Source organism: Anomaloglossus baeobatrachus, chromosome 12 (genome assembly GCF_048569485.1).
Source record: "Anomaloglossus baeobatrachus isolate aAnoBae1 chromosome 12, aAnoBae1.hap1, whole genome shotgun sequence".
Lineage (NCBI taxonomy): Eukaryota > Metazoa > Chordata > Amphibia > Anura > Aromobatidae > Anomaloglossus > Anomaloglossus baeobatrachus.
In genome coordinates this window covers 68,760,728-68,786,363 of record NC_134364.1, presented here as the reverse complement: position 1 = coordinate 68,786,363, position 25,636 = coordinate 68,760,728, and the positions used below count along the sequence as shown (strand labels likewise).

Genomic DNA, 25,636 nt, shown 5'->3' with positions numbered 1-25,636 from the left:
GTGGGGGGGTGTATGTTGTTATGTATGTGGCTACCTGGCTAGTCCAGGGCGTCACATTTCCAGCAGAGGAACCTCTTTTTAAATCATTAGAAACCATTGTGCAATACGCAAAATATTTACAGAAATTCATTTTAATAAATGCAAGAATTGTTTTATGCTTGATAGATTAAAGGGAATCTGTTGCCAGGTTTTTGCTCCCCATCTGAGAGCAGCATAATGTAGAGACAGAGACCCAGTGATGTATGTGTCACTTACTGATTCCAGTGATGTGTCACTTACTGAGCTGTTTGCTGTCATTTTGATAAAATCAATGTTTTCTCGGCTACAGAGCTCATGAATATGCTGGACTACCTGAGAGCATGTGAAGTAGTCTTGCAATGATAATCTCCTGCTGATTTACAGTGATTTTATCAAAACTACACTAAGCAGCCCAGTAAGTGACACATCGCTGGAATCAGGATCACTGCTCCTATATTACGCTGCTCTCAGATTAAAAACCTGATGACAGATTCCCTAGAGAACCAACCACCAGGATTTTGCTATATGAAGTAAAGGCAGTGCCATACAGACACTAGGATGCTGAATCCATACCTGTTGTAGAAAGATTCCCTGCTTGGTTGATGAAATATCTTTAATCAAAATTGCAGAAATGCCCTGCACTTTGATGGACGTTTGCATCTGGGCAGGCCTTTGTGGGTTGGATCCTCACTGTAAAGTCCTACTCCGGTGTCCTCCTGGCTTGACCCCTTTTCTTTATATGAATATTGCACCATGCTGCCATTGCTGTTGTTGGCATTGCATGTGACTCGCCCACCCCAGGGCTATGGGACACCCGGTGCCAGGCCGGGGGTCGTTAGTGGTGGCGGGCGCCGACTTTGTGACCCTGGCGGGAGTCAATTAATATGGCTTCAGTGTTGGGGGTGATTAAAGTTTATATTATTCGTGACGCCACCTGTGGTTTGCGGCTATTAAGCCACCGCTGCTGTATGGGGCCTCCGGGGCTGATGGAATGGCAGCTTGGATGGTCCTGCTCCCCACAGGTGGAGCGGTGCCCCGGGGCAACAGTTGGTGCTTGTAAGTGTCGATGTAGTGATGGAAGTCTATGCAGTGAAATAACGGAGACAACACCAGGGGATGCAGTTTCAAGGTCTTTACTCACAGTTCCGGCTGGTGCACACTGGTGCCGTTGGGCTGCTGGAACCCACTGTCAGGGACCTCCGCCAATCCTGGGTAGCTCTGGGGCGAAAGCTGGTGCACCCCTCTATTGTGTTCCTTTCTTCAGCTGACTTCTAAGCCTTGCCTTTACTGGATGAACCTGGCTTGGCCTCCACTACAGCCTCCGGGCCAGGGGCTTTCCTAGTGGGTGTTCTACCCCCTTTCCAGAGGTTCTGCTGTGGGCTGTGGCCCGGGGTGCTTGCAACTACCCTGGGCCTCAGTTTTTACCTTTGGAATTGACTTCTCTTCCTCCAGTTTCTAGGGACCGTCCCCTGTGTGCAACTTGATCCCTCCACCTGGTTGTTCTGTGGAGCAGGCCACTAGCCTGAAAGCTGTCTGTGGCCCTGGAATCCCCTCTGTTCTGCTTGGTGTCACCTGGACCTAGCTGGGCCCCAGGGTCTTCACCAGGAAGCGTCACTTTCTCCTTCTTGCTCCTGACTGACTAGAGCACTACTCTTCTTACTCTTCTCAGCTCTCACTTCAAACTCTATCTGCAAACTCTCACTTCTCTGCCTCCTGCAGACCTCCTCTCTCCCCTCCTCCCTGAGGTAAACTGAAACTCTCTGACTTGACCTTCCTGTAACTACTCTTCTCTCGGCTGGCTCCTCCCACCCACCCAGTTGCTAAGCTCCCACCCTATGGGAGAAGGGATGGGTCTTGCGGCCCCTCCCACATGCAGTATGGGAGGGTAGCTGCCACTATCCCCGGTCCCGGTGTGTACCTAACAATGGGTGTAGTGCAGATTTTCCTGTGGATCGGCGTTTACTCCTTTCCTTACCCAGGATGGGACATCACACCTCTGGCTGAGGTGCAATGTCTCTGTGGCGACGGAAGCTTCAGGGGCGCCACACATGCGCATTGCCACAGTAATTATGTCTTCATTAAAATGGTTCCGGAGACTGTGCATGTGTGTGTACTACCATCTCTGACGCCATTTTATGGAAAACACTGAGGTGAAGACTATAAAGGGGCATGTAAAAAAAATGATGTGCACATAGACAACATCAGGCTGTAGGGAAATGGAAGGGCTATAAATGCATCCATAATGCATGATACAAACTGCCCTAAAGAACATGTTTTTCTGCCCTGATCCCGAGTGTCGATCAACAATTCAGCAAAGAAAAATGATCAAATATTGATCTCCCTTTTATTCTCAGAAACTCTACTGATAAATACCTTTCATTTCATATAAGCCCCCATACCCATTAGATAGATGTCAGACGAAGGAACGATTAGCCGACACTACCTAAAGTATCCAATGAATATGGAGGTGCACGACGGTTGCTCCTCTCTCCCTGCTGAAAACACACAAACCCTTGGCCAAGCTGAGTGCTCATGTGTAGGTGGGGAGTCAGGAGAAATCAGTATCTGCTGAAGAAATGTTTAGCCATATGTAGCCAGATTAGCCCTCTAAACCTGTATTAATTTCTGTTTTTGCACCCTTTCAAAAATGCAAAAAGGGATCTGTTAACAGATCGATCAAAACTTGTCATCCGTTAGGTGCCAATCCGTCGGCCATCCGTTTTTTTGGACGGACTAAAAGTCCTGGGAGCAGAACATTTCTTGTGCGGATCCAAATATGGATGGCTAATGGATCCGTTAAAGCATAATAGGAGTCTATGGGCAGCAGATCCGCTATAAAGCATCTGTTCACCTATCAATTAACTGATCCGTTGCCTATAGACCCCCATTATGCTTTATTGGATCCATTGCCCACAAATGTTAGATAGATAGAGAGAGAGAGTGATAGCTTGATAGCAGAAATAAAAAAATATTTTTTGAAAAAGTAATAATAACTTGAAAATTCTATTTAAATATCTATTTATATAACATATTGTATCCGTTATCAGTTCCATTGACTATAATGATAAAGGATCCGTTAACAGATTTGTTAAAAAAAGTGATCCGTTCGGACAATCCGTTATTAGTACTTTGTCGGATCTGTTACAAACGGATCATTACAGCACAGATGAACCCAGCCTAACTCTACTGCTACCCCTTGTGTAAAGGCGATAATCCGACTCCTTTTATCTGTCGTTGGGTCTGGACAGCACCTCGTTGATAATAGTTTACAGTGTATGAAGCGACATTGTAATCATAGAGGCCTGTACTGTGTTGCAGGGCAGGGCCACTACAGCCATACAGGTCAATGGACTATTGTCACGTGCCATTATCTGCACAGACAACTCCCATTTCTGCTGTCAAAAGTGACAGCCCACAATCCTGTGTGCAGCCTCCAGGCCAGCCTAACTGCATAACATTACACAATAGTCAGCCTGAGAGCTCAGATCCAGAGTACAGTGCCGTCTGATCAGCGACTATGGAGCTCTGGGGCCTCCTTTCCTGGATTCTCCTGCTGTTCCTGGCAGCGGCTGTCATCGGTTTCCTTCTGTTCTGTGGATATATCCATTACACACATTTAAAGTATGATCACATCCCTGGGCCGCCCAGAGACAGGTAAGGAATCTTTCTACACAGCGTCCGTCAGCTGCCGTAAAGGCTGTATCAGGACGGTACTTATGGATATACTCTACCATAGAAGATCTCTAGATCTGCGGTAGCCCAAAATATGAGTAACACAGACTATGTCACTTGGTTTATCGTATGACTCATTATTCTACTGTTTATGCAGTTGCTTAGGTAATGATAGAAATCCAGCCGAGGGTAGGAGAACTTCTGCACTCCCCCAGTTATGAGGCCCCTCTAAGCTGCCGGAATGAATAAGACTTGTAGAAGTGAGGCCCACTGGTGGGAGGTTATAGAAGATGAGTACAATTATGAGACCCTGTAGAGGACAGAAACCCCCCTAAAATACAAGAGTGCAGCTTGATACAGGCAGATCGCTCTTCAGATGCCCTCTGAATGATCAGTAATAGGACAATGTGCTGGCGAGAACCATTTGCAAATAACAAGATCATTTCAGCCCACGAACAAGCATTTTTAAACTGCACGAGTATCAAGAACGAGCGTCGATTATGGGGAATAAACATTCTCAGGATGCTCGTTCTCAAAATTCTTGCACCTTAATCGAGTGTGGCACAATTTTTTTCCAGCAGAGTCCACAAAAACATTGTTGTAAAGTTATCGTTGTGCTGAGGGACACTGGACGCCCCATTACCGATCTGAACAATTTGTTACATCTGTGACAAACTTTAACTTGATATGTAATTGAAAATGTAAAGAAGAATGGCAGACTCCACCAAGAGGTGATAATTGGTAATTCAGTATGGATCACACTGACCCAATATCAGTCTGGTGTCATCCATTCTAAGTTTATGGTAGTAAAGATAAGAGGATGTCTGAGCGCTGCACATGGATCTCTTAGTCAACTACATTTAACTCTTCTTTGCCACCATCGCGTGGTCAGAGAAGACAGGAGACTTGTGTGAGCAATCAGTGGTGGTCCCACGCCCAACTAACACAATTTCACAGTATTGGTGCTAATTTATGGAGGTTGGAATACCCCTTTAAAGTTGGCTGCATGACAGCATCTAATGTGTTAAATGTAAACCCGGCGTCATTTCTATGATACAGCCGTGTGCCTGAGCGCTGATATGGAAAGAGTCCAAAGAGCCTCAGTCTCGTGTTATGAAGCCGATAAGAAGGTTTACTTTAGAAGTGACGTTATATAGAAAAGAAGGAAATGAAGACAGGGTCATGGAGTCCTCCTGCACTGGACGATGAGAGAATCTACCCTGACTTTGGCTTTTTAGGGGGTTTTGAGGCATTTGCAGCAGAGGAGCCTCTTTACAAGTCATTAGAAACCATTGGGCAATACGCAAAATACTTACAGAAATTAATTTTAACAAATGCAAGAATTGTTTTATGCTGGATAGATGAACATCTTCGGATTTCACACTAATAACCAATTCCGTATTGTCCATGGGAAAGAAAAAATAACCGAACACCGACACTGCATCCTGTATCATTGTAACTAAAACATCGTCTCCATGTAATACAGCCTCCGTACAGTGTATGTACTAGGAAGAAGATCATGTAGGAATTCATTCATATGTTAGTTACATACTACGGTTGAAAAAAAGACACAATCTGTCACAATGTGACTGCACCTGCAGCGCCAGGTCCAATAATACACCTGGCGAGTGGTGTATGTGTTCATGGTCCTGATGGCCTTCCTTTTCTCAGTGTTAGATGCAGCAGGAGAGGGTTGTGTATGATTTACCACAACGTGGACAGTGGAGAAAGCTTGTACAGTCTCAGTGTCATGATGTAACTGCACCTGTCAGGTCCAGGTCCAAGAATTCATCCGGAAAGTTGCATAACACAGAGTGAACACCAGGGGTACAATATAACGGAGGGTCCTGGCACTGGGGAGAGGGGAGCGGAGTCACCTCCTAACACTCACCTAAGGCTGATCACTGCATTCCCTAACGTCTCTATACAGCTCCATCCCCCCGCACTCCGATCACGTGCTCCTGCATGCCTTAAACTCACCCAGACTAGTGAAGGTGTCACACTAGATATGGGGGAATACCAGACGATTGGTGAAGGGTGGGAGAGGGAAACCCTGTCTCTAGGAAAGATGGTGACCACTTGTAAAACCTACCACTGGCCCCTCCCTCCCCTCATGTTCCTAGATAGGTTCCGCACCTATACATTGATCAGGATACCTAGGCCCTGGCTGACTCGGAAATAGGCCCTAGGTAGTGACCAGACGGGATGAGCACTAGTCAACTCCACTAAGACCTAAAGAGCACACAGGGAAAACAAAAAAGGGAATGCAAAAAGACAATTTATCTGCAAGATGACTTTGGGAGACTTACACCAACATACAACGTGTTATGACAGGAGATTTGAAGACGACTGCTTGCAATCTGGACAGCATAAAAATAAACTATATTACTGGCAACAAGCCAAAAGTAAATGCAGGTATATATAGACACAGGGAGTAAGGCTAACGATATGCAGCTGAACTGCCAAGATATCTGCAGGGTCCAAAAGGGAAAGAGTTAATTCTAACAGGGAAGATACATAGAACTCCATCCACACCAAGGAAGAAAGAATGGAATATTAAGGAGCAGTTTGTGCCAAACACAGCGACCTTCTGCAGCCGGACACCACAGGGCTGTCCGTCAACCGTGACACACTTCAAGACAGAAGGCCAGCGAAATGAGCCGTAGATGTCAGATCTGCAGATTAATAGCATTATTCAATATGACAAGTTTTCTTTGTGTAAAAACAGACCTATATACAGTTTTTGCATCATATAAATATAACATGATTACTTTGTATTTGCAGCTTTTTCTTTGGACATTCACTCAAAATGTTGAATGTAATGAAGAAGAACCAACTGGTGCATGACTTGCTTTTGGGCTGGTAAGTGACTTTGTGACTCCAAGCCGCCAAGGCTGGCATTTTGCACGCCATTCTTGATGAAAGGTGCACTGCAGTAACATGTGCCAAATTCATCTGCATGCGCCTATTAACGTGTCTCTTAATGTACTAAGTGCATCTTTCAGCTGCTGTCCAGCACAGCAAGAAATCAACTACAATCAGGCACTCGAGTACATTTCTGTCATAATTTTTACCACTTTTACAGCGTAAATTGTGATGAATTGGTCACCTACCATATGCATCTAGGGGGCCCATCAGCCAATGATTACCTGCTGTCAGATCTGCTATAAAACGTTCATTTTTTTTGCACTTCCAGGGTTGAAACATACGGCCCAGTTGTAAGACTCAATTCTTTCCACAATGTAACAATTTTGACAGTGAGTCCAGAATCAGTAAAGGTAAGAAACTCACAATCTAAATATATTTTTGCATTATAAATCAAATTGAGAGGTTTGTCCACATACACTAAGCCGCTTGATGGTGTATGAAAAGAGCATGTTAGAGAGGCAGAGTTTCTCAGAAGCAAATATGGTCAGAGGTTCACCAATCTGTGAACAAATATGTCTACAAATTGTGGCAAAATTTCAGAGACACCATGGTATTGCCAAAAGTTTGACTATCCCACCAGCTACAGTACATAGTATTATTAATTCCTTCACGACCTAGGACGTTAGCACAGGCTGCCATGATGAGCCCGTAGTCATCCCTGCGCATGTCTGCTGATCTGATCAGCAGAGATGTGAAGCTAACAGGCGTGGGTGGATCGGAGATCCACCTGCACCTGTTAACCCATTATATTGTGCTTTCAAACTCTGACAGTGCAATCTAAAGTGCTCCAGCAGGGATTGCACCATTCCCCACTGCTATCAGCGGCCCAGTGATGCGATCATGGGGCGCTAATGGGTTGGATGGCAGCGTGGGTTCAGATGATGGCCCCCTGTCACTGCCATGACGTGTTTCCTCTGAATGCCGCCAGAGTGCTGGCATTCACAGGAGATCAGTATTTCTGAAGCATCGCTCTGATCAGGAGAAGTGATCGGGCTGTGCAGTCATAAATTCCCCTAGGGGGACTAGTAAAATGAATAAAAATGTAAAATAAAAACAAAAACAAGTTTAAAAAAAATATAAACAAAAATTAAAAAAACCCCAAAAGTTCAAATCACCCTCCTTTTGCCCCATTGAGAATAAAACATTAAAAAAACAAAACAAAAAAACCCCACTTATTTCATATCGCTGCATTCAGAACTGCCTGATTAAAATATAAAATCAACTAATCTGAAACGGCCAAATTACATTTTTTTGGTTGCCGCAACATTGCATTAAAATTCAATAACAGGCAATCAAAACATCACATCTACGCAAAAATTGTATAATTAAAGGGAACCTGTCATCAGAAATTTCGCCCAAAAGCTAAAAGCTTCCCCCTCTGCAGCTCCTGGGCTGCATTCTAGGAAGATTCCTGTTATTATTGTGCCCCATGTGAGACCAAAATAAAGCCTTTATAAAGTTCTACCTTTTTGTATGCAGCTTCTGTAAATTCGTCCCGGGGGCGGGCTCTCTGCCGTCCGTTATTCTGCCCCCTGGTGTTGTATGCCGCCCCCATCGCTCCTTTCCATATCTGATGCACCGCCCACTGCTCCAGCCATCCCCGCGCATGCCCAGTGCCAGTCTCACAGGACTGAGCAATGTGACCGCTGGTGACGTGTGCGCAGGCAAGTGATTATGGGCGGGACTGTGACTGTTATCAGCAAGTACCCGGCCATAATCTCTTGAGCGCGCAAACCTCTCCAGCGGTCACACTGTGCTCAGTGTAGATGCTAGACTGTATGGGCTGCTTCCAGGGATGACGTCCCTTTGTCATGTGATAGGGGCGTGTTCAAAATACTATCACATGACAAAGGGACGTCATCCCTGAAAGCAGCCCATACAGTCTAGCACTACCCTGAGCACAGTGTGTCTGACCGCTGGAGAGGTTTGCGCGCTCAAGAGATTATGGCCGGGTACTTGCTGATAACAGTCACAGTCCCGTCCATAATCACTTGCCTGCGCACACGTCACCAGCAGTCACACTGCTCAGTCCTGTGAGACTGGCACTGGGCATGCGCGGGGATGGCTGGAGCAGTGGGCGGTGCATCAGATATGGAAAGGAGCGATGGGGGCGGCATACAACACCAGGGGGCAGAATAACGGACGGCAGAGAGCCCGCCCCCGGGACGAATTTACAGAAGCTGCATACAAAAAGGTAGAACTTTATAAAGGCTTTATTTTGGTCTCACAGGGGGCACAATAATAACAGGGATCTTCCTAGAATGCAGCCCAGGAGCTGCAGAGGGGGAATCTTTTAGCTTTTGGGCGAAATTTCTGATGACAGGTTCCCTTTAAAAACACCAGATCAAGACTAAAATGAGAACACTGTTGGTCTTGGAGCATGGCGTCAACAGCGTTATGTTTTGGTTTTTTTTTACAAACGTCTGAATTTTTTTTCACCACTTAAATAAAAGTAAAATTATACAAACTTGGTATCTACGAACTCGTAGTGAATATCTATAGTGAACATGGTAAATAAAAAAAAACAATTGTGCAATTGCACTTTTTTTGAAATTTCACCGCACGTGGAATTGTTTCCTGTTTTCCAGTACACAATATGGTAAAACTGATGGGTTTATTCAAAAGTGCAACTCGTCATGCAAAAAACAAGCCCTCATATGGCTATATTGATTGAAAAATAAAAAAGTTATGGCTCTTGGAAGAAGGGGAGGAAAAAACAAAAACAGGAAATCCCCGAGGGGTGAAGGGGTTAAAAAATACAGAGATTCTGTACAAATCCATGTGCACTAATGCCATTGATCAATATCGAATGCTTCTGATCTATGGGCCCTCAGGCAAATCACTACATGGGCTCAGGAGGAGTGCTTCCAGAAATCATTGCTGGTGAACACTGTGCAATCTGCAAATGCATGGTACAGCTCTATAATGCAAAGAGAATACAGAAATGCTGCCTTCATCTCAGGACCAAAGCTCATTTATAATGTACTGAGGCAAAATGGAAACATTTTCTGTGGTCAGATGTAAAAGTTTTTATGGAAACCACGGACTCCATGTCACCCATACTCAGGAGGAGAAGGACCATCCAGCTTGTTATCAGCTTTGATTATATGGGGGCGTTACTGCTTAAGACATGGGCAGCTTACACGTAAAAGGCGCCATCAATGCTGAGCATTATACAGAGATATTAGAACAACACATGCTCCATTCAGACAATGTCTATTTCAGGGCAGACCTTTCCTATTTCAGTAAGACAATGCTAAACCACATACTGCATCCCTCACAACAGCACGGCTCTGCAGAAAAAGAGTTAGGGTGATGAACCGGCCACCTGCAGTCCAGACTTTTCACCAATCAAAAACATTTGGTGCATTATGAAATTAAAAATTTGGCAAGACTCCAGACTGTGGAGCAACAAAAATCCTACATCAGACTAGAATGAGACAATAATCTTCCCCTAAAATTCCAGCAATTGTCTCTTCACTTCTCAGACAAATAGAAGCTGCTCCACAATGATGGTCACCAGGGGCGGGCTGGCCCGGGGGTGTCTCCTAGTAGCAGTTTCGGGCCTCCTGGATGTCTGCTACCGGCACTGTACTTTACATGTGTACAGCCGTACAAGTGCCGGCCTGGCCTAGTACTTCAGACACATTAGACACGGCTGGGCTCAACTCTTTTGAGATGTGTTGCTGCCATCAAAAAGAATAGGATGGATAATGCACAAGATTTATTGTGTTGAGTGATATATTGTATTCGCTACTGATACTGTACATTTATATATTATAGGAGGTTTTGCTGTCTCCAAAATATCTAAGGGACTGGTATTATGAAAAACTATTTAGTCTGTTTGGAGTGCGGTAAGTAAAACATACACTATGGAGAAAAGTATTGGCCCTCGTGTCTTAATTATTGAATTCAAGTTTCTCATCTTGCTCCATCACCCTCGGTGTATTACATTCAACCCCCTGTATGCTTTGTACTTGACTTCGGCTCCGCTTCTCCCTCCTTCCTGGACTTCCTGGTTACCGACCTTCGGCTAGCACCTGACCACGTCTTGCCTCGTCCTCCTGTTTTCTCTCTGACATCCTGGTACTGACTCGGCCTGCTGACTATTCTGTTGTGTTTGCGCCCTCTAGTGGGTTGTCTGCTAACTGTATCCAGTTACTGTTTTCCCAGTAAATCTCATTGCCCCCACTAGAGCAGTGTGACATTGTCATTGTTAAAGAAGCTGGCTTTTGACAGAATACTGTATCCAAGCATATTAATGGAAGGTTAAGTGGAAGGAAAAAGTGTGGTAGAAAAAGGTGCACAAGCAACCGGGATAACCGCAGCCTTGATGGGATTGTTAAGAAAAGGCCATTCAAAAATTTGGGGGAGATTCACAATGAGTGGACTGCTGCTGGAGTCAGTGCTTCAAGAGCCACCACACACAGACGTATCCAGAACTGTCGCATTACTTGTGTCAAGCCACTAATAGACAATTCCCGGAGCATCTTACTTGGGCCAAGGAGAAAAAGAAATGGACTGTTGCTCAGTGTCCAAGGTGTTGTTTTCAGATGAAATAAGTTTTGCATTTCATTTGGAAATTGCGGTTCCAGAGTCTGGAGGAAGAGTGGAGAGTCCACAATCCAAGCTGCTGAGGTCTAGTGTGAAGTTATCACAATCAGTGATGGTTTGAGGAGCCATGTCATCTGCTGGTGTAGCTCCACTGTGTTTCATTAAGACCAAAGTCAGTGCAGCCGTCTACCCGGAAATTTGACAGCACTTCATGCTTCCCTCTGCCGATTAGCTTCTAGGAGATGGAAATTTCATCTTCTAGCAGGACTGGTATACTAATTTATACTGCCAAAAGTGCCAATACCTGGTTTACTAACCACAGCATCACAGTGCTTGAATGTCCAGCAAACCCGCCTGACCTAAACCCCATAGAGCATCTATGAGAGACACCAGAGCCAACAATGCAGACGAGGTGAAGGCTGCTATCAAAGAAACCTGGGCTTCCATAACACCTCAGCAGTGCCACAGGCTGATCCCCCTCCATGCCACATCACATTGATGCAGTAATTCATGCAAAAGGAGCCCAGACCAAGCATTGAGGCATTTGCTGTACAGACTTTTCAGTAGGTGCCAACATTTCTAAGTTTAAAACAATTTTTTCAGTTGGTCTTATATAATATTCTAATTTTCTGAGATAATGACTTTTGGGTTTTCATTGGCTGTAAGCCATAATCACTAACATTAACAGAAATATACACTTAGAATAGATCCCCCTGTGTGTAATGACTCTATATAATATATAGAAATAGATCCCTCTGTGTGTAATGACTCTATTTAATATATGCGTTTCCCTTTTTGTATTGAATTATTTAAATAAATTAAACTTTGATGATATTCTAATTTATTGAGATGCACTTGTATATACTAAGATGGAATGAGTATTATTCAGTAACATAAGAAAATAAAAAAATCTCACACAGAACCTGTTACTTGCTCAAATAAATTGAGTTAAATACCTTATATAAATGCTGTAGCTTCTCTGATTCTGCCGCTCTTTTCTGCTTTGCTCTGCGTCGCTCCATTCCAGAGATATTCACAATTGTTGCTGTTGGAGCGCAGCATGTGAAATCTCTGCCTGCAGACCAACTGGGTGTTTCTTCAGAGTCTCTCTGGGGGTATGCACATTCAGCCCTCCCTCCCAGATGCCATTATTATGAATTATAAAGGAAACTTCAAGCAGTTATACATTAGGGTGCAAGTAGAAACGTCTTTTTACTGACAAGGAGGGCATGCATACCATAGAGACGGGTTGACCACTACTTTAGGTATTTGAATACTAGGTGCCAAGCCAGTTGATCCTGTACGTTTTGCTGTTGTATACTTACCAACAAAGCCTTGTTTATGCCTCATTTCCAACACAAGAATGCCTGCAAAATGACAAGAACCGTGTTTTTAATCAGTGGAAAATCTGAACCTTTTAAGTGATTGGGTAGGGAGTAAGTCAAAAGACCGAAGCTGCTCAGCACCAATGCTGTTATCAGTAGTTGCCTTGAAGCAGCACGGCCACTATGTGTAAACGCAGCCTTTCAGTCCATTCTTTTCTATGTTTTAGATTTATGGGAAAAGGTTTATTGAGTAATCGGAATCATGAACAATGGCACAAACAAAGGAGGATTATGGACCCGGCCTTCAGTAGAACGTAAGTAATACTAACATTAATAACATGTAGATAAAAAGATGAATACTGTATGTATATAGACAGATAGGTACGGTGTGTGATAGATCTCAGATTAGGTGTTAAAACCTGCTGACAGATTCTTCATTACATCAGGTGAACTTGATATAAAACAGATCAAATACTGTCACATATTATTGTATTTAGAAATATGGTTATGTCAAGAGTGGTCCAAAAAGTTAAGAGGAGAAATCATTATCTTGCACAAGCATGGAAAAAAATACAAATACACTAACTGTTCTTAGAGATACAGCTGTAAATATAGTTTGCATAGAAACACTGACTACACTACCTGAACGAGGCAGAAAGAGGAATCTGTCAATCACTGACACCTGAGGGGGCAGGTCTCCATGCCTGAACTCAAAGATGTCATCTATACTGACTCAAAAGCACATGAAAAGTCGACTCTAATATTCCAAAACTCAAATAAATAAGCCACAGAAGTTTGAGGATTCTGTTCTATGGAGTGATAAAACAAAACTAGAACTTTTAAAACCAGTGCCATGTCTGGAGAAGGAAGCATAAGCTGAAAAGAACACACCGCCTACAGTGCAACATGGAGGTATCTCAGTAATGCCTACAGTGCAGAATGGCGATAATGTGGTGATGCTTACAGTGAAGAATGACAGTAGTTTGGCAATGCCTACAGTGCTGCATGGCACTGCCGACAATGAGAGATGGAGGTGGTTATGTGATGTCTACAGTGAAAGATGAAGAGGCCTCTGTGATGGCTACAGTAAAGCATGGTGATGATTTGATGATATCTACAGTGAAGGATGATGGTAGCTCAGTGATACCTACAGTGAAGCATAGTAGTATTTCAATGATGACTACAAAGCAGAATGGCGGTGGCTCAGTGATGTCTACAATGAAGTAGGGTGAGGGCTTGGTGATGCTTACATTGAAGAATGTAGATGGCTCAATGATGCCTACAGTGAAACATGGAGAGGGCTCAGGGAAGTGTACAGTGAAAAATGGCGGGGGCTCAATGATACCTACAGTGAATCATATTGATGGCTTGGTGATGTTTATACTGAAAAATAGTGGTGGGTTGGTGATGTCTATAGTGAAGCATGGCATTGGCTCTGTGATGCCTACAGGGAAGCATTTGGGGGCTCGGTGATGGATACAGTGAAGCATGGTGGGGGCTCTGTGATGTCTACAGAGAAGCATGGTGGGGGCTTGTTGATGCTCTAGAGTTATTTAACTTCCTCTGAGGCTGCAATAAGGTTTAAGCTAAGATTCCTTAGGAACGCTGAGAGAAGCTGATGTCTGGCTATTCATCACGTTTGCAGCAGGTCATAACAGCCAGGGGGCTCTACTTAGTACTAAAAATACTTGTCATGGAGAGGGCCAAATATTGTGAGACTGCAAGAGTCAGTAAAAGTGGCATGTCTTGGTGAATTTGGAGAAACAACTTGTTATATCAGTTGTGTTCTGGTTTCATCGGTTTATTGCAAACAGCAGAAAGTTTGTCAATTTTGCTAATAAACCAAATTTGTATTACACTAAATTTATTATAACACTAAACAGTTGAAGGTGAAGTTATTATACTTGATAAAATAATGTTTAGGTTTAGTCATAATTGGAAGTTTACATTGTTTTACTTTTCCAGATACTTGATGGGATTAATGGGAACTTTTAATGAGAAAGCAGAACTGATGATGGAAAAAGTGGAGGAAAAAGCAGATGGTAAAAGCCATGTTGCAATGCACACGCTGTTGAGCAGAACGACCTTGGATGTGATTTCGAAGGTAATTAAAATAAATAGATGATTTCACTCCTACAACCTCAGCTTCCAGACCCCATGGCTACTCTCATTATGGTTATGCCGATAAGGAAGGCACTATGGCAAAACAAAAAATAAACTGTACCAAAACTGCCAAACTGTAAGTCATACTCTGGTCCCCTTGCCTAAAGGAGATGATTGTTCCTCTACCATATTGAATCACCAGTATTATACATGGATCATAATAAGCGAGAGGCTGATACAAATTTTGCAATGTGGCCCCGGAGCTTCAAGTAACTTTTGGATGGTATGGAATATAATGACTCTTTTTCTTGACTAGGTTGCCTTTGGGATGGAGTTGAACACCTTGGAGAATGATGACACGCCATTTCCACGGGCCATATCGTTGGTGCTGAAGGCGCTGGTAGAGATGTTCGATCCTTTTATCAGGGTATATATTTTTTAGGTTATTCTCTATATTGACTTATTCCTGTTAGATATGAAAACTGATTTGCAATCCTTCATATATTGTAACCAATAAGGGGCGGTATTCTGGAATATAATGCTGCTCTAATATAGAGAAGGGAAGACGTCAACCCAAACTGATATGTATAGGGATTCAAAAAGCACCAAAAAACAAAGTTCTTTGTCATGCTTCACCCCTCAGTTCCTGTACAAGATATGGCACAATTTATTTGAATCATTTGGATTATTCCTTTAAAGGGGTTGTACCTGGGGGTCTGAAAGCTGGGACTCCAACCGACCCCGAGATCGGAGCTCTGAAAAGCCCCAACTGAATAGAGTGGTTGTCAAGTGTGCATTTATTTTAAATGGGCGTGCTGAATGTTAGGCACACTAGATGAGGGGAATCCTCCAAATCCATTGTACATGTGAGGCATACAGGCCATGGGTATTAGTGCAGTTGGCAGGTGAAGCACATGGTAAACAGATGGCAAAAGTACTGAAAGCTGCAGGTAGACAGGAGACCAGTAGAAGAGGGACTGGAAACTACAGTCAGACAGGAGACCGGTAGCAAAGGTCCTGGAAGGCGCAGACAGATTGGAGGCTAGACCGATAGCAGAGGTACGGGAGGTCGTATGTAGACAGAATACCGGTAGCAGAGTTACTTGAGACTACAGGCAAACAGGAGGTGGTCAGCTAAGTTACTCAACGCCGTAAGCAGACAGGAGACCAGTAGCAGAGGTACTGGAAGCCACAGGCAGAAAGGACACTTATACAAACAAGAGACTTTAACAAGTTCTTTAAAGCCACTGCTACCATTGTAGGGTTTTACTTGTTATTCACCATTGATGGTTCACTAATGTCATTTTGTCTATCCTTTTGTGTGACCTTAAAGCAGGGAGAGGCTACATACGGCGCCTCTTCCTTCTTGGAGGACCCTGCATGTCGCTGCATTACACAGACACCAATATTAATGTAATGTAATGCCTTGTTTCTCCTGCGGAGGTGCTGCAGGGGAATTAAACACTTATTGATAGGTTCAACCACATCTTACTCTGATTGCCGGGGCTCCCTGTGATCAGACTATTACCTGAGGAGCAAATTTTAGTAACCCTTCTTCTTGTTAATTAAAACTTAAGCTAATTTTTCACAGAATTAATATACGTTATTTACTACTAGTTATCATGGACAAAGCGAGCCTTCGTAAAAGAAGTCCAGGAAGGCGTCAAGCTGCTCCGGAAGACAGGGAAGGAATGCATTGAGAGGCGAAAAAAGGCAATGCAGGATGGAGATGAGATTCCCATGGATATACTGTCACAGATACTCAAAGGAGCAGGTATACTTCCTATAAGATAGAAGGAGGCGTATATGCATCTAAGATCCTCAGTAATTTTTTCCAGGTTTACATGTTGGCTTTTTTCTCGGCAACACTCCTTAGCTCTATGATTGCCGCTTAGTCCTAAGTTAGGAAATGAGTCTAAACTAAATAAAATAAAAATAAAAAAATAACTCCAAATCCGTGCTCCTATCTTGTGGGGTGGCACTTCCTTCTTCCGAGTGGAAGAAATACTGTCACACCACATTGACCAATGGTGTTGATGCCAGTAGACGGGTGCACATCAATGGGCACAGAAGAGCAGCGCCGCTCCGGGAGGTAAATATCTTTTTTTCTTAACATTTATTTTTCCCCTCCCTGGACCCATTATTAAGAGGTTTTCCAATAGCGGACAACCCCTTTAAACATATTGTCAGATTTAGCAAACATTTTGTTTGGGAATTTAAAAGTTAATAAAAGGGAGGAAGGGGTTTCTCCATTTAAAACTTTAAGAAAAGACGCATGGAGACCTACAACGAGCTTCCTTTATTCTGGAGGACCTGTCCTGGCAATGCATTACATGGTCAGTTTTATTGGAATTCTGTAATGCTTCATATCTCCTGAGGGGGCGCTGCAGACAATGGAGTTCCTTCATCCATAGATCACAGTGATTAGTAACGCAATGTCCTTTCTTCACAGCTGTGGACGGTTGTTGTGATACAGAAGATTTAATGGACAACTTTATTACATTCTTCATAGCAGGTTGGTATAAAACTTTTATTATAAGCTGCCAGTGAATGGTAAGGTAGGTGATCCTACATCATGTGTTACTCCACTAGATCTTCCCATTCCTTTGAGTAACCCACAGGCATAAAAGCCGGAGTAGTGTAACACATGGTTGTAGGATCAGACTACACAGGATTTGTAGCCTTCAATCCCATAACACATAGCTCTGCATAGGAGCTGTGGACTCAAAATGGTGGGAGGTTTTTTACTACATTTTACATTTTATGCATAGTGGAGAATTAGAAGACAAATTGTTGTAAAAGTATATGACGTAAAGTCATATATTGGAGATGTTAGCTTAATGGAAATTCTAATTTGGGTTATTGTGGTTTTGTCTTAGGACACGAAACGACGGCCAATCAGTTATCATTTACCGTGTTGGAACTGGCACGGAACCCAGATATACTAGAAAAGTGAGTGATGCCTTACAACTGGCGCACAAATATTACAGAGTGGAATTAATGGCGCTGGGCACTTTTATGTATACATTGCATTGTATTTATGAGTGTGTTTTAATTAAAAATGTGGAGCTGGTCTATCCGCATATTGGTCAGATATATGGGCCCTCGTAGAGCTCTAAATCCTGTAGAGTCATAAGTGTTGCCCTCCTCTCCCCCTTCATTATGTACTAATGTCCCCCATCCTTGGACCTTTCCACGTATATATGTCCCCCATCCTGGTAAATATGTTCCCCATCCTGGTATATATGTCCCTCATTCTGATATATATGTTTCCCATTCTGGGCTTAATTCTTGATGTCCTCTTGGTGTCAGACACAGACATCAGCTGAGCAGGAAGGGTCCAAATTGAAGTATATAGGCTGCGCTTGTAAATTGGAGGCCACTTAGAGGCCAAAAGGGATGAAGGGGTTAGTTGAAAGTCATAAGAATTAATTGCTCCTATGTGCAGAGAAGAGATTGCCGCACATGACTGTGAGGGGGTTGTGCTGCATAAGTGCGATTGCCAACAAGGTGAAGTGTTAACGCATGAGGGTGAGGATGAGGACGCGTCACAAAGAGAGGCCTGAATGTGAAGAGTGTCCAGGACCAGCTAAGCACAGATGTGATGTGAAGAGTGTGACCGAGGAAGAGCGGAGGAACAAGGCGCACCTCACTACCCATGTACACCCCTAACGTGGACTCTTTTTTTTTTTTTTTAACCAATAATTTTTATTTTTTTTTTACATATCATAACATAAACATGAGATAGACATTAATCACAATTGGGTTATAATAACATTGTGTTCTTTTGTGTTATCTCTCTTTAAACCATAAATCAAGAACCTTCAACTTCCCTAGCCCTCCCCGCAACCCACGCAACTAGCTTCTTTTCTGACTTTATAGAGGTGGTCCACTCCACCCCGGAAATACCAACTCCCATTCTTTATGTCTAACAACATAGGTTCTTCTTCCTTCTCTATGGGTACTTTCAACTTTCCCAACGAGCCATTTATGTCCTGCAGTAAATACCATGTCGTTGATCTAAATGGTGTCATGTAGTTAATTATTTCTGTTTCAGTGTGATAGCGCAGCAAAAATGCCCTCCATTTTGATAAATGTTTTAATTCCTTGCTCCTTACTTCGTTCTGCCTCCCACCAGTCTAGATTGAGTAAGGCTTTAAGCTGCCCTATAATCTCGCCAAATTCAGGTAGCCGGTCATCTAGCCAGTGCTTTAGGATTAATCATTTAACCATTAGGCATATAGAGTGAAACAAAATCAGACTAGCCCCCCTCCCTCCATAGATTTCTCACCCTCGCCTGACTCACAGTGGAATAGGTATCTCAGTGGACTCAGAGGTATGTTTTTCTTCCACAACCTCTCCTCCATATTTCTTATGTTTTCCCATAAAGCTCTCTGTTGGGCAGTCCCAAAGACCATGGAAAAGATCTGCATCTCTGAGCTTACATTTTGGGCAGTGTATTTTGCGTTCCCTCATTGCAGCTGACGCCGGGATGTTGAATGCTATGATTGCCCTGTGCATAATTCGGAACTGCGTATCCCTCCACACCTCGCTCAGTACACTTTTCCTCAAGGTTCTCCATCCATCTAAAATTTGTTGTCCTATCTCCATACCTGTCCCAATTGCTGCACCCAACTTTTAAAAATTTGATCTGGCTCTTTCTGGAAAAAAAATCCCTTTGAACCGTCTATATAATGCTGTTATGGTTGGTTTTTCTTCCATGGGAAGAAGAAAGTCGTCCATGGCATTATTACGCGTTTCTTCCTCGACCCGCACCAGTAGGGACATTACCAAACCCTTTATTTGCCCGTATTGTAGCGCCTGGTGTGCCCTCAGCCCAAATTCATCTACTATCTCCTGTTGCCTCATCCATCTGTTTTCTTCCTTATGAAGCAAATGTGCCACTTTTAGTATCCCTTTTTCCCTCCACTCCTGTAACAAGCTGTTTTCCCTCAAAGCCGTGGAGGTGGGGTTCCCCCATAATCGCAAATGCTTGGAAATTCGCCATGATAGTTTTAACTTCCTCCGTTTTTCTTGCCACGCTGCAATTGTATCTCGGAAGATCACTGTTTGCTTGATTTTAGTGGGAAGGAGGCCCTGTGGTGTATGTAAGAGTAACGTGGACTCTTTTGAGCCTAACATATTATTCTCTAGCAAAACTTAAACAGAAGTCGGACTGTTATAAGACTGGAACCTTATTCCATGGCCATTTAGCAATGCCTTAAAGGGCCGGCTAATACTAAATTTGATGATTATTACTTCATATTAGCCTAATTGCTGAGGACACAAAGGTTTTTCTTGATAAATGTTTTTTTTTCTATGATTTATAATTGTAATAATATATGTTAACTTTTCAGGGTCCAGGCGGAAGTAGATGAAGTCATTGGTGAGAGACGAGACATTGAGTTTGACGATCTTGGGAAGCTGCAATATCTAAACCAGGTACTTCTACATACAAGGAGGTTTATGTGGTTTATGTGTGTCCATGTATTTTTAGGAACATTGATGCTCATGACATGATGTTAGGCTTTGGTGTCATGGTTTTGGGTTACGTGTGATGGCGCCCATTATACACTACTTAGGATTCATCAAATTGAGGAGGTCTTTATAATATATCACTATAGGGGATCGTAGAGATGTCTACCCCGCTGTTCCTCCCCATCAATCCTATTCCGATAAATGACTTCTCGTTATATCTTCTAGATTCTGAAAGAGACTTTGCGACTATACCCTACTGCACCGGGTACCTCAAGAGCATTAGAGGAAGACTATGTCATTGATGGATATAAGATCCCACCAAAAGTAACCTTGATGGTATGGTCCATGGTTCAGTATAAGCATGCACAATCAGGCACTGCCACAACTCTATGGACGACACTGTGTCTAAGCAAATAAATAAGGGGCCTCGAAATAATATTCCTTGTGATAATAATTGTCCCTCACTGATGAAATATTATTGCCTAAGGAAAGTCTATCAATATTAACATCCAAGAAAACCCTATAATTACTGATGTGTTTCTACGAATCCCATTTATCACTTACTCACAGGATTCCCACCAATCGTTAATATTGGGGGCCCAATCCCCTGTTCATTCCCACTGCAATTGGGATTGAATGGAAGCCTTGAGAGGAATAGCCCCATGGAACAGCAGCCATCATGTGCGACCATGCTACGCCGTCATTGTAGATGGATTGGAGCAATTAAAATAAGTTGTGACTGTGCACATAATATCCAATATATCCTGTTTCCATGTTGGCTCCCACTAGCAAATGTTTAGAGGACTTAAAATACTAAACTCCAAGTGGACCTCATTACGGTTCTTGGTGGGACATTTTCTTCAGCTGCATTTCGGTTGCTTTCTTTAGGTCCCTTTATTTTACGTTTTTGTCCCTTTTGCGTCAACCCCACTGCCCTGTATGATTCTCAAAATCTGTTTCCTGTCATACCCATTGTTTCGTAAAGGATTTGGTTTGATTTATTTACCTTTATTTGGGGTGTTATCCTTAGTTATTGTGGTTATTATTAATGGGATTTACGGATTTCACTAATTCTTTTGTTTTTTTCTGGATATATTTTCTTGCCTGAACTTAATGCCTTAGGCTCTATTTACTTTACTATATAAATACTATACTTATTCATTAGTGGAAGGGAACTTCCTTATCAAATATGCCGCTTAGTTAATATTCAATATGTGCTTTTTGCGCATGCTCGGTAGGGAGGCTCTGATAGCAGGATGTGTGAAGTATCTGCCTGCATCGGCACTTTCCCAGGTGCGTTCCAGGCTGAGACGCATGATTTGCGCATGCCCGGAATAACGTCATCGGGGGTTTCCCGATCACATGACTTTAGTGAGCTGAAAGCACGGAAGTGATTTGTGCTGGCGTGTTTGTCACGCTGGAACGCATGGTACACAGACGGGAAGGCTTCGAGGGGTTAATCAAGTTGGCTTCAGGTGAGATTAGTCATTATACCTCTTTATAAACATGTGGATCATACGGGGGCGTTTCCTTTGCCCTTGTGACACCTACAGATCTACCATTTGGCCGCATCTAGGCTGAAGGGTGATGATATGAGGAACTAGGTGATGGCTGCATTGGAGAATATGGATCCGTTTTTCATCTAGGGAGTCCTCTTATGAATGTCCTTCATCTGAAAAAAACACTGGGGTTAAGATAAGTAGCCAATGCTCTATATCTTTAGTGGTGGTTACCATTGTGATTGAATCTACCTCCAATCTGATATGTATAAATTGCTGTTAACTCTTTAATGCCTTAATAACTGTTTGGGCATTGGATGTTTGAGACATTTAGGCGCTCTCATGACCGTTTGAACATTATCTAATATGTGGTAGAATTGGAGAGGTTTAAACATTGTTTGATTCCCAGTGTGATATAGGACTACCAGCATCTAATACTGTGCCATTTGTGTCTTTTTGAACTAACACCTTAATCCACTCCTGAGGAACCTCAGATAAATGAGGGGAAACACGTCAAGTGGTTTTCCTTTTGAAACTACTTGAAAAAACTGAGTAGTTATTTTTTTGGGGTTCTTAAACCTTAATACCTTCCCAATTTAATCACATTGGTTGTAGTTTATCTTTATCATCTATATTAGATTTGACTGTTGGTTCTTTTTTTGGATTATTTAATCCTTGCTAGTACTGTCACGTTTAGACCTATTAGGGTCGTATCAGGGCCTGAAGGGATAGTCATCGTTGAGCGGGGGCGCCAACTGCGCAGGTTATAGGGTGCCAACCCTCCGTGGCAAGGAAGGGGCGAGAATAGGGCGATATGAGGGTTAGCCCCCCTTGCATTTTTTCATTTGGAATTTGACTTTTGTATGTATTGAAACATACTGTAGGTGTTGGGAATTACTCCCTCCCCCCCCTTTTAAATTTATACTAATAAAATTGTAAGTTTTAGGAGTTTTTGCTTTAGTTTTTCCAGTACCATGGAATAGTTGCTAATGTTATAGATTTGTGCATATTTATATATAAACTGTTTACTGTATGTTTTTTATGATTATTTTAATGATCTATTTTATTCCATTTTCCTTCAGTTCAATTCATACATCATGGGAAGGATGGAGCGTTTTTATCCAGACCCTCTCGTATTCAATCCAGACAGATTCCACCCAGACGCTCCCAAGTAAATACTTTTATTTCTTTTAGATATACTCATTAATGTTTTTTTAAGGGCTGTCACACTGGGTACAGGGAAGCACCAAGCAAACGGCGAAAGGGAGAGGAAAGGAAAACCCTGTATCTAGGGAAGGGGGAGATGGTGACCCCTGACCAAGCCTACTGATGGCCCCTGGCTTGCCTCTACCTCACCACTCTAGATAGGTTCCACACCTATGCGCCAAGCAGTATACCTGACCTAGGATGACCCTAGAACTGGGCCCTAGGTAAGGAACAGGTAGTATGAGCACTTAGTCAACCCCACTAAGCAATAAAGAAAACATAGGGAGCACACATAGGGGGGAAAGCACAAGAACAACTTATCTCCAGATGATTCAGGGAGAGGTACAGCAAAGAACAACAATGTTTCATCCAGAGCTTGTGTAGGTTTTAAGTCTATCACCAGCACAGATCCAGGGGAATGAGAGTATTTAACCACACAAAAGGAAGTACTGATGATTAACAGTTAAAAGGTGAGGAACTCCGCAGGGTACTAAAGGGAGAAGGATTAACCCCAAGCAGAGAATATCGGGGAGCAGTTTGTACAGCCACACACCGCGACATGCTACACCCGAACATCATGAGACTGTCTGTCAATGTGACAGAACCCCTTTAAAGTCTGGATAACAAGGTTCAAGCTGCAAATGGTGGGTGACTACATTGGTCACCAGAGGAATCAAGGACTATATCTTTAACATTACCTTGCTTTTAACTCATTTTTCTTTCCACACACAGGCCATATTTTTCATACTTCCCATTCTCCTTGGGACCACGTTCTTGCATTGGTCAAGTCTTTTCACAGGTGAGTTTTGGATGCCTTTAGTAGAGATAATGGCGCCAACAGTGACAGATCTGAGAAAAAATTAGGAGGTATAAATCATAAATGAGTAATTATGTCTGTTCTCCTTCTTTACAGATGGAAGCCAAGGTGGTCATGGCCAAGCTCCTGCAGAGGTTTCAGTTTGAGCTGGTGGAGGGACAGAACCTTAGGGTTATGGACAGCGGCACCCTGCGACCCATGGATGGGGTTATCTGCAGGCTGCGACCCAGGATCAAATCAGGAAAAGCAAAATAAGCTGACTATACTTGTACATTAGGCTGAGGTTATGGGGAAAAAGGATCAACTGACGCAACATTCTTGTCATGAACTTAAAATGTCACTTTTATAACTTCCCCATAAAAGTCCCATCACAGTTGAGTTAGTCGATGTGTAGTCCTAGCCATACAAGGGACATGCCTGCCATTGCCACCAATTTTTAGATGCATTTTTGCAAACCTTCTTGGATAACCTACAGTTTGGTGTATGCAGCTTATTTAAAGACCTATAAGTATCCATGGTTACAGACTACAAAAAATCCTTGTGTAGTCAGATTTTGCAGTCATATTTCCTTCTATCTTTTCACTACTTTTTGAAAGCCTACAAAATATAAGAAGAGAATAGATGTAAGTATCTTTGAAAAATTAAACTCCAGGGATCATGTTACGGTTCAAAACGATTACATAGGCTAGGCTACTGAAGGGGAGTGGAATAACAAGAGGTGTTATCCTGTGTTAGGAAAAAAAGAATGCAGAGTCCAAAACCGTAATAGTCAATAATCACATATAGAAACAGGATGAAGCCTCAAATACAAATTTTAGGGTTTTGGTGCAGTCTCTGGATTGAGATGGATGCAACGCTCAGGAGATGGAACACAGGAACACAGCTGAGATGAAATTGCATAGTAATAGCAGAGGTGATTATGCAGTTAAGGAATATAAGAGTTTATTTCATACATAGAAGCTGGCACTGGATACAAGCACAGTTCCGGGGTTATAGGATATTTGAGATGGTGTAGGCAGCGTTATTATGAAACAAGCAGCGGAGTTGGAACAGATGGTTCCACATCCAGGGACATTTGGGGTGCATGGAACAAGCCAAGATCCCCAACAATGTAAATGAATCTAGGGGCTCAAGATCATCAGAACATAGTTGCCAACTCTCCCAGATTTCCAAGGACTCCTTGACGGAATGGGTGGGGTTTATGTAAAACCTGACCTAAACTGTGAAGCCCAGGGCGTTACCGAGATGTGTAGGCGTTAAACGGACAGAAGAGCCAGGTTTTAAATGTCCCGAGAAATGTTGCCAACTAAGCCAGGAAGATCCTTGGTCAATTTGCAATCTTCAGCATGGTCAGGTTTTAGAAGAATAATCACCAAAAATATAAGCAGGCAATCTATGTTCTTCAGCAGGATCTTGGCAGGCCTCTCCATAAAGCCACAGATTACTGGGTACAAGATAAACACCAGGATTAGATTCAGGGTTCAAGAAGGAGACGTTTTAGTCTTTCTTTTACATGGATGTTTTCCTTATTATTCTCTAATAGTTTTTCCTTTACAAAATTTAAAAAAAAACCCTGAAAGTGTGAATACACCCTTATAGTTTGTAGTCTGTTACCAAGGAAAAGCACACATTGGGAGCATACACAAAACAGTAGGAAATTTCTAATCCGGATTTACAGAGTATTCTTTGCTTTTTGTTTTATTTTAGATAAATTGAAGCAATAAAAATATTTACAAAAAAATACATGTCCTGTTTATTTCATGCTTATCTATTTACATTAAATATACACAGTGGGGAAAATTATTTGATCCGCTGCCGATTTTACAAGTTTTCCCACCTACAAAGAATGGAGAGTTCTGTAATTTTTATCGCAGGAAACTTCAATTGTGACAGACAGAATGAAAAATCCAGAAAATCACATTCTATGATTTTTTTAAATGATTAATTTGCATTTTATTGCATGAAATAAGTATTTCATACAATAGAAAAAAGAACTTAATATTTGGTAAAAAACTTTGTTTCAAAGGTCATATGTT

The 25,636-nt window shown here is 42.6% G+C and overlaps 1 protein-coding gene across 1 annotated transcript; it reads left to right on the top strand.

The window, feature by feature from the left end:
* Nucleotides 1-3,433: 3,433 nt before the first annotated feature.
* On the top strand, nucleotides 3,434-25,428 carry LOC142258374 (cholesterol 24-hydroxylase-like). The gene is made up of 15 exons (XM_075330956.1): nucleotides 3,434-3,672; nucleotides 6,475-6,552; nucleotides 6,887-6,968; nucleotides 10,402-10,472; nucleotides 12,725-12,811; nucleotides 14,463-14,601; nucleotides 14,917-15,027; nucleotides 16,218-16,374; nucleotides 17,053-17,115; nucleotides 17,480-17,552; nucleotides 19,958-20,042; nucleotides 20,304-20,414; nucleotides 22,660-22,748; nucleotides 23,516-23,582; nucleotides 23,697-25,428. Exons 1-15 carry the CDS (start codon nucleotides 3,536-3,538, stop codon nucleotides 23,853-23,855), a joined length of 1,509 nt encoding a protein of 502 aa, XP_075187071.1. The 5' UTR covers nucleotides 3,434-3,535; the 3' UTR covers nucleotides 23,856-25,428.
* Nucleotides 25,429-25,636: the final 208 nt, after the last annotated feature.

Excerpts from the sequence above, each read along its gene's own strand:
- LOC142258374 (XM_075330956.1), top strand. The coding sequence starts at position 3,536 with ATGGAGCTCTGGGGCCTCCTTTCCTGGATTCTCCTGCTGTTCCTGGCA. Across the intron at positions 12,812-14,462 it reads GACCCGGCCTTCAGTAGAAC|ATACTTGATGGGATTAATGG; the intron begins GTAAGTAATACT and ends TTACTTTTCCAG. Across the intron at positions 14,602-14,916 it reads CCTTGGATGTGATTTCGAAG|GTTGCCTTTGGGATGGAGTT; the intron begins GTAATTAAAATA and ends TTTCTTGACTAG.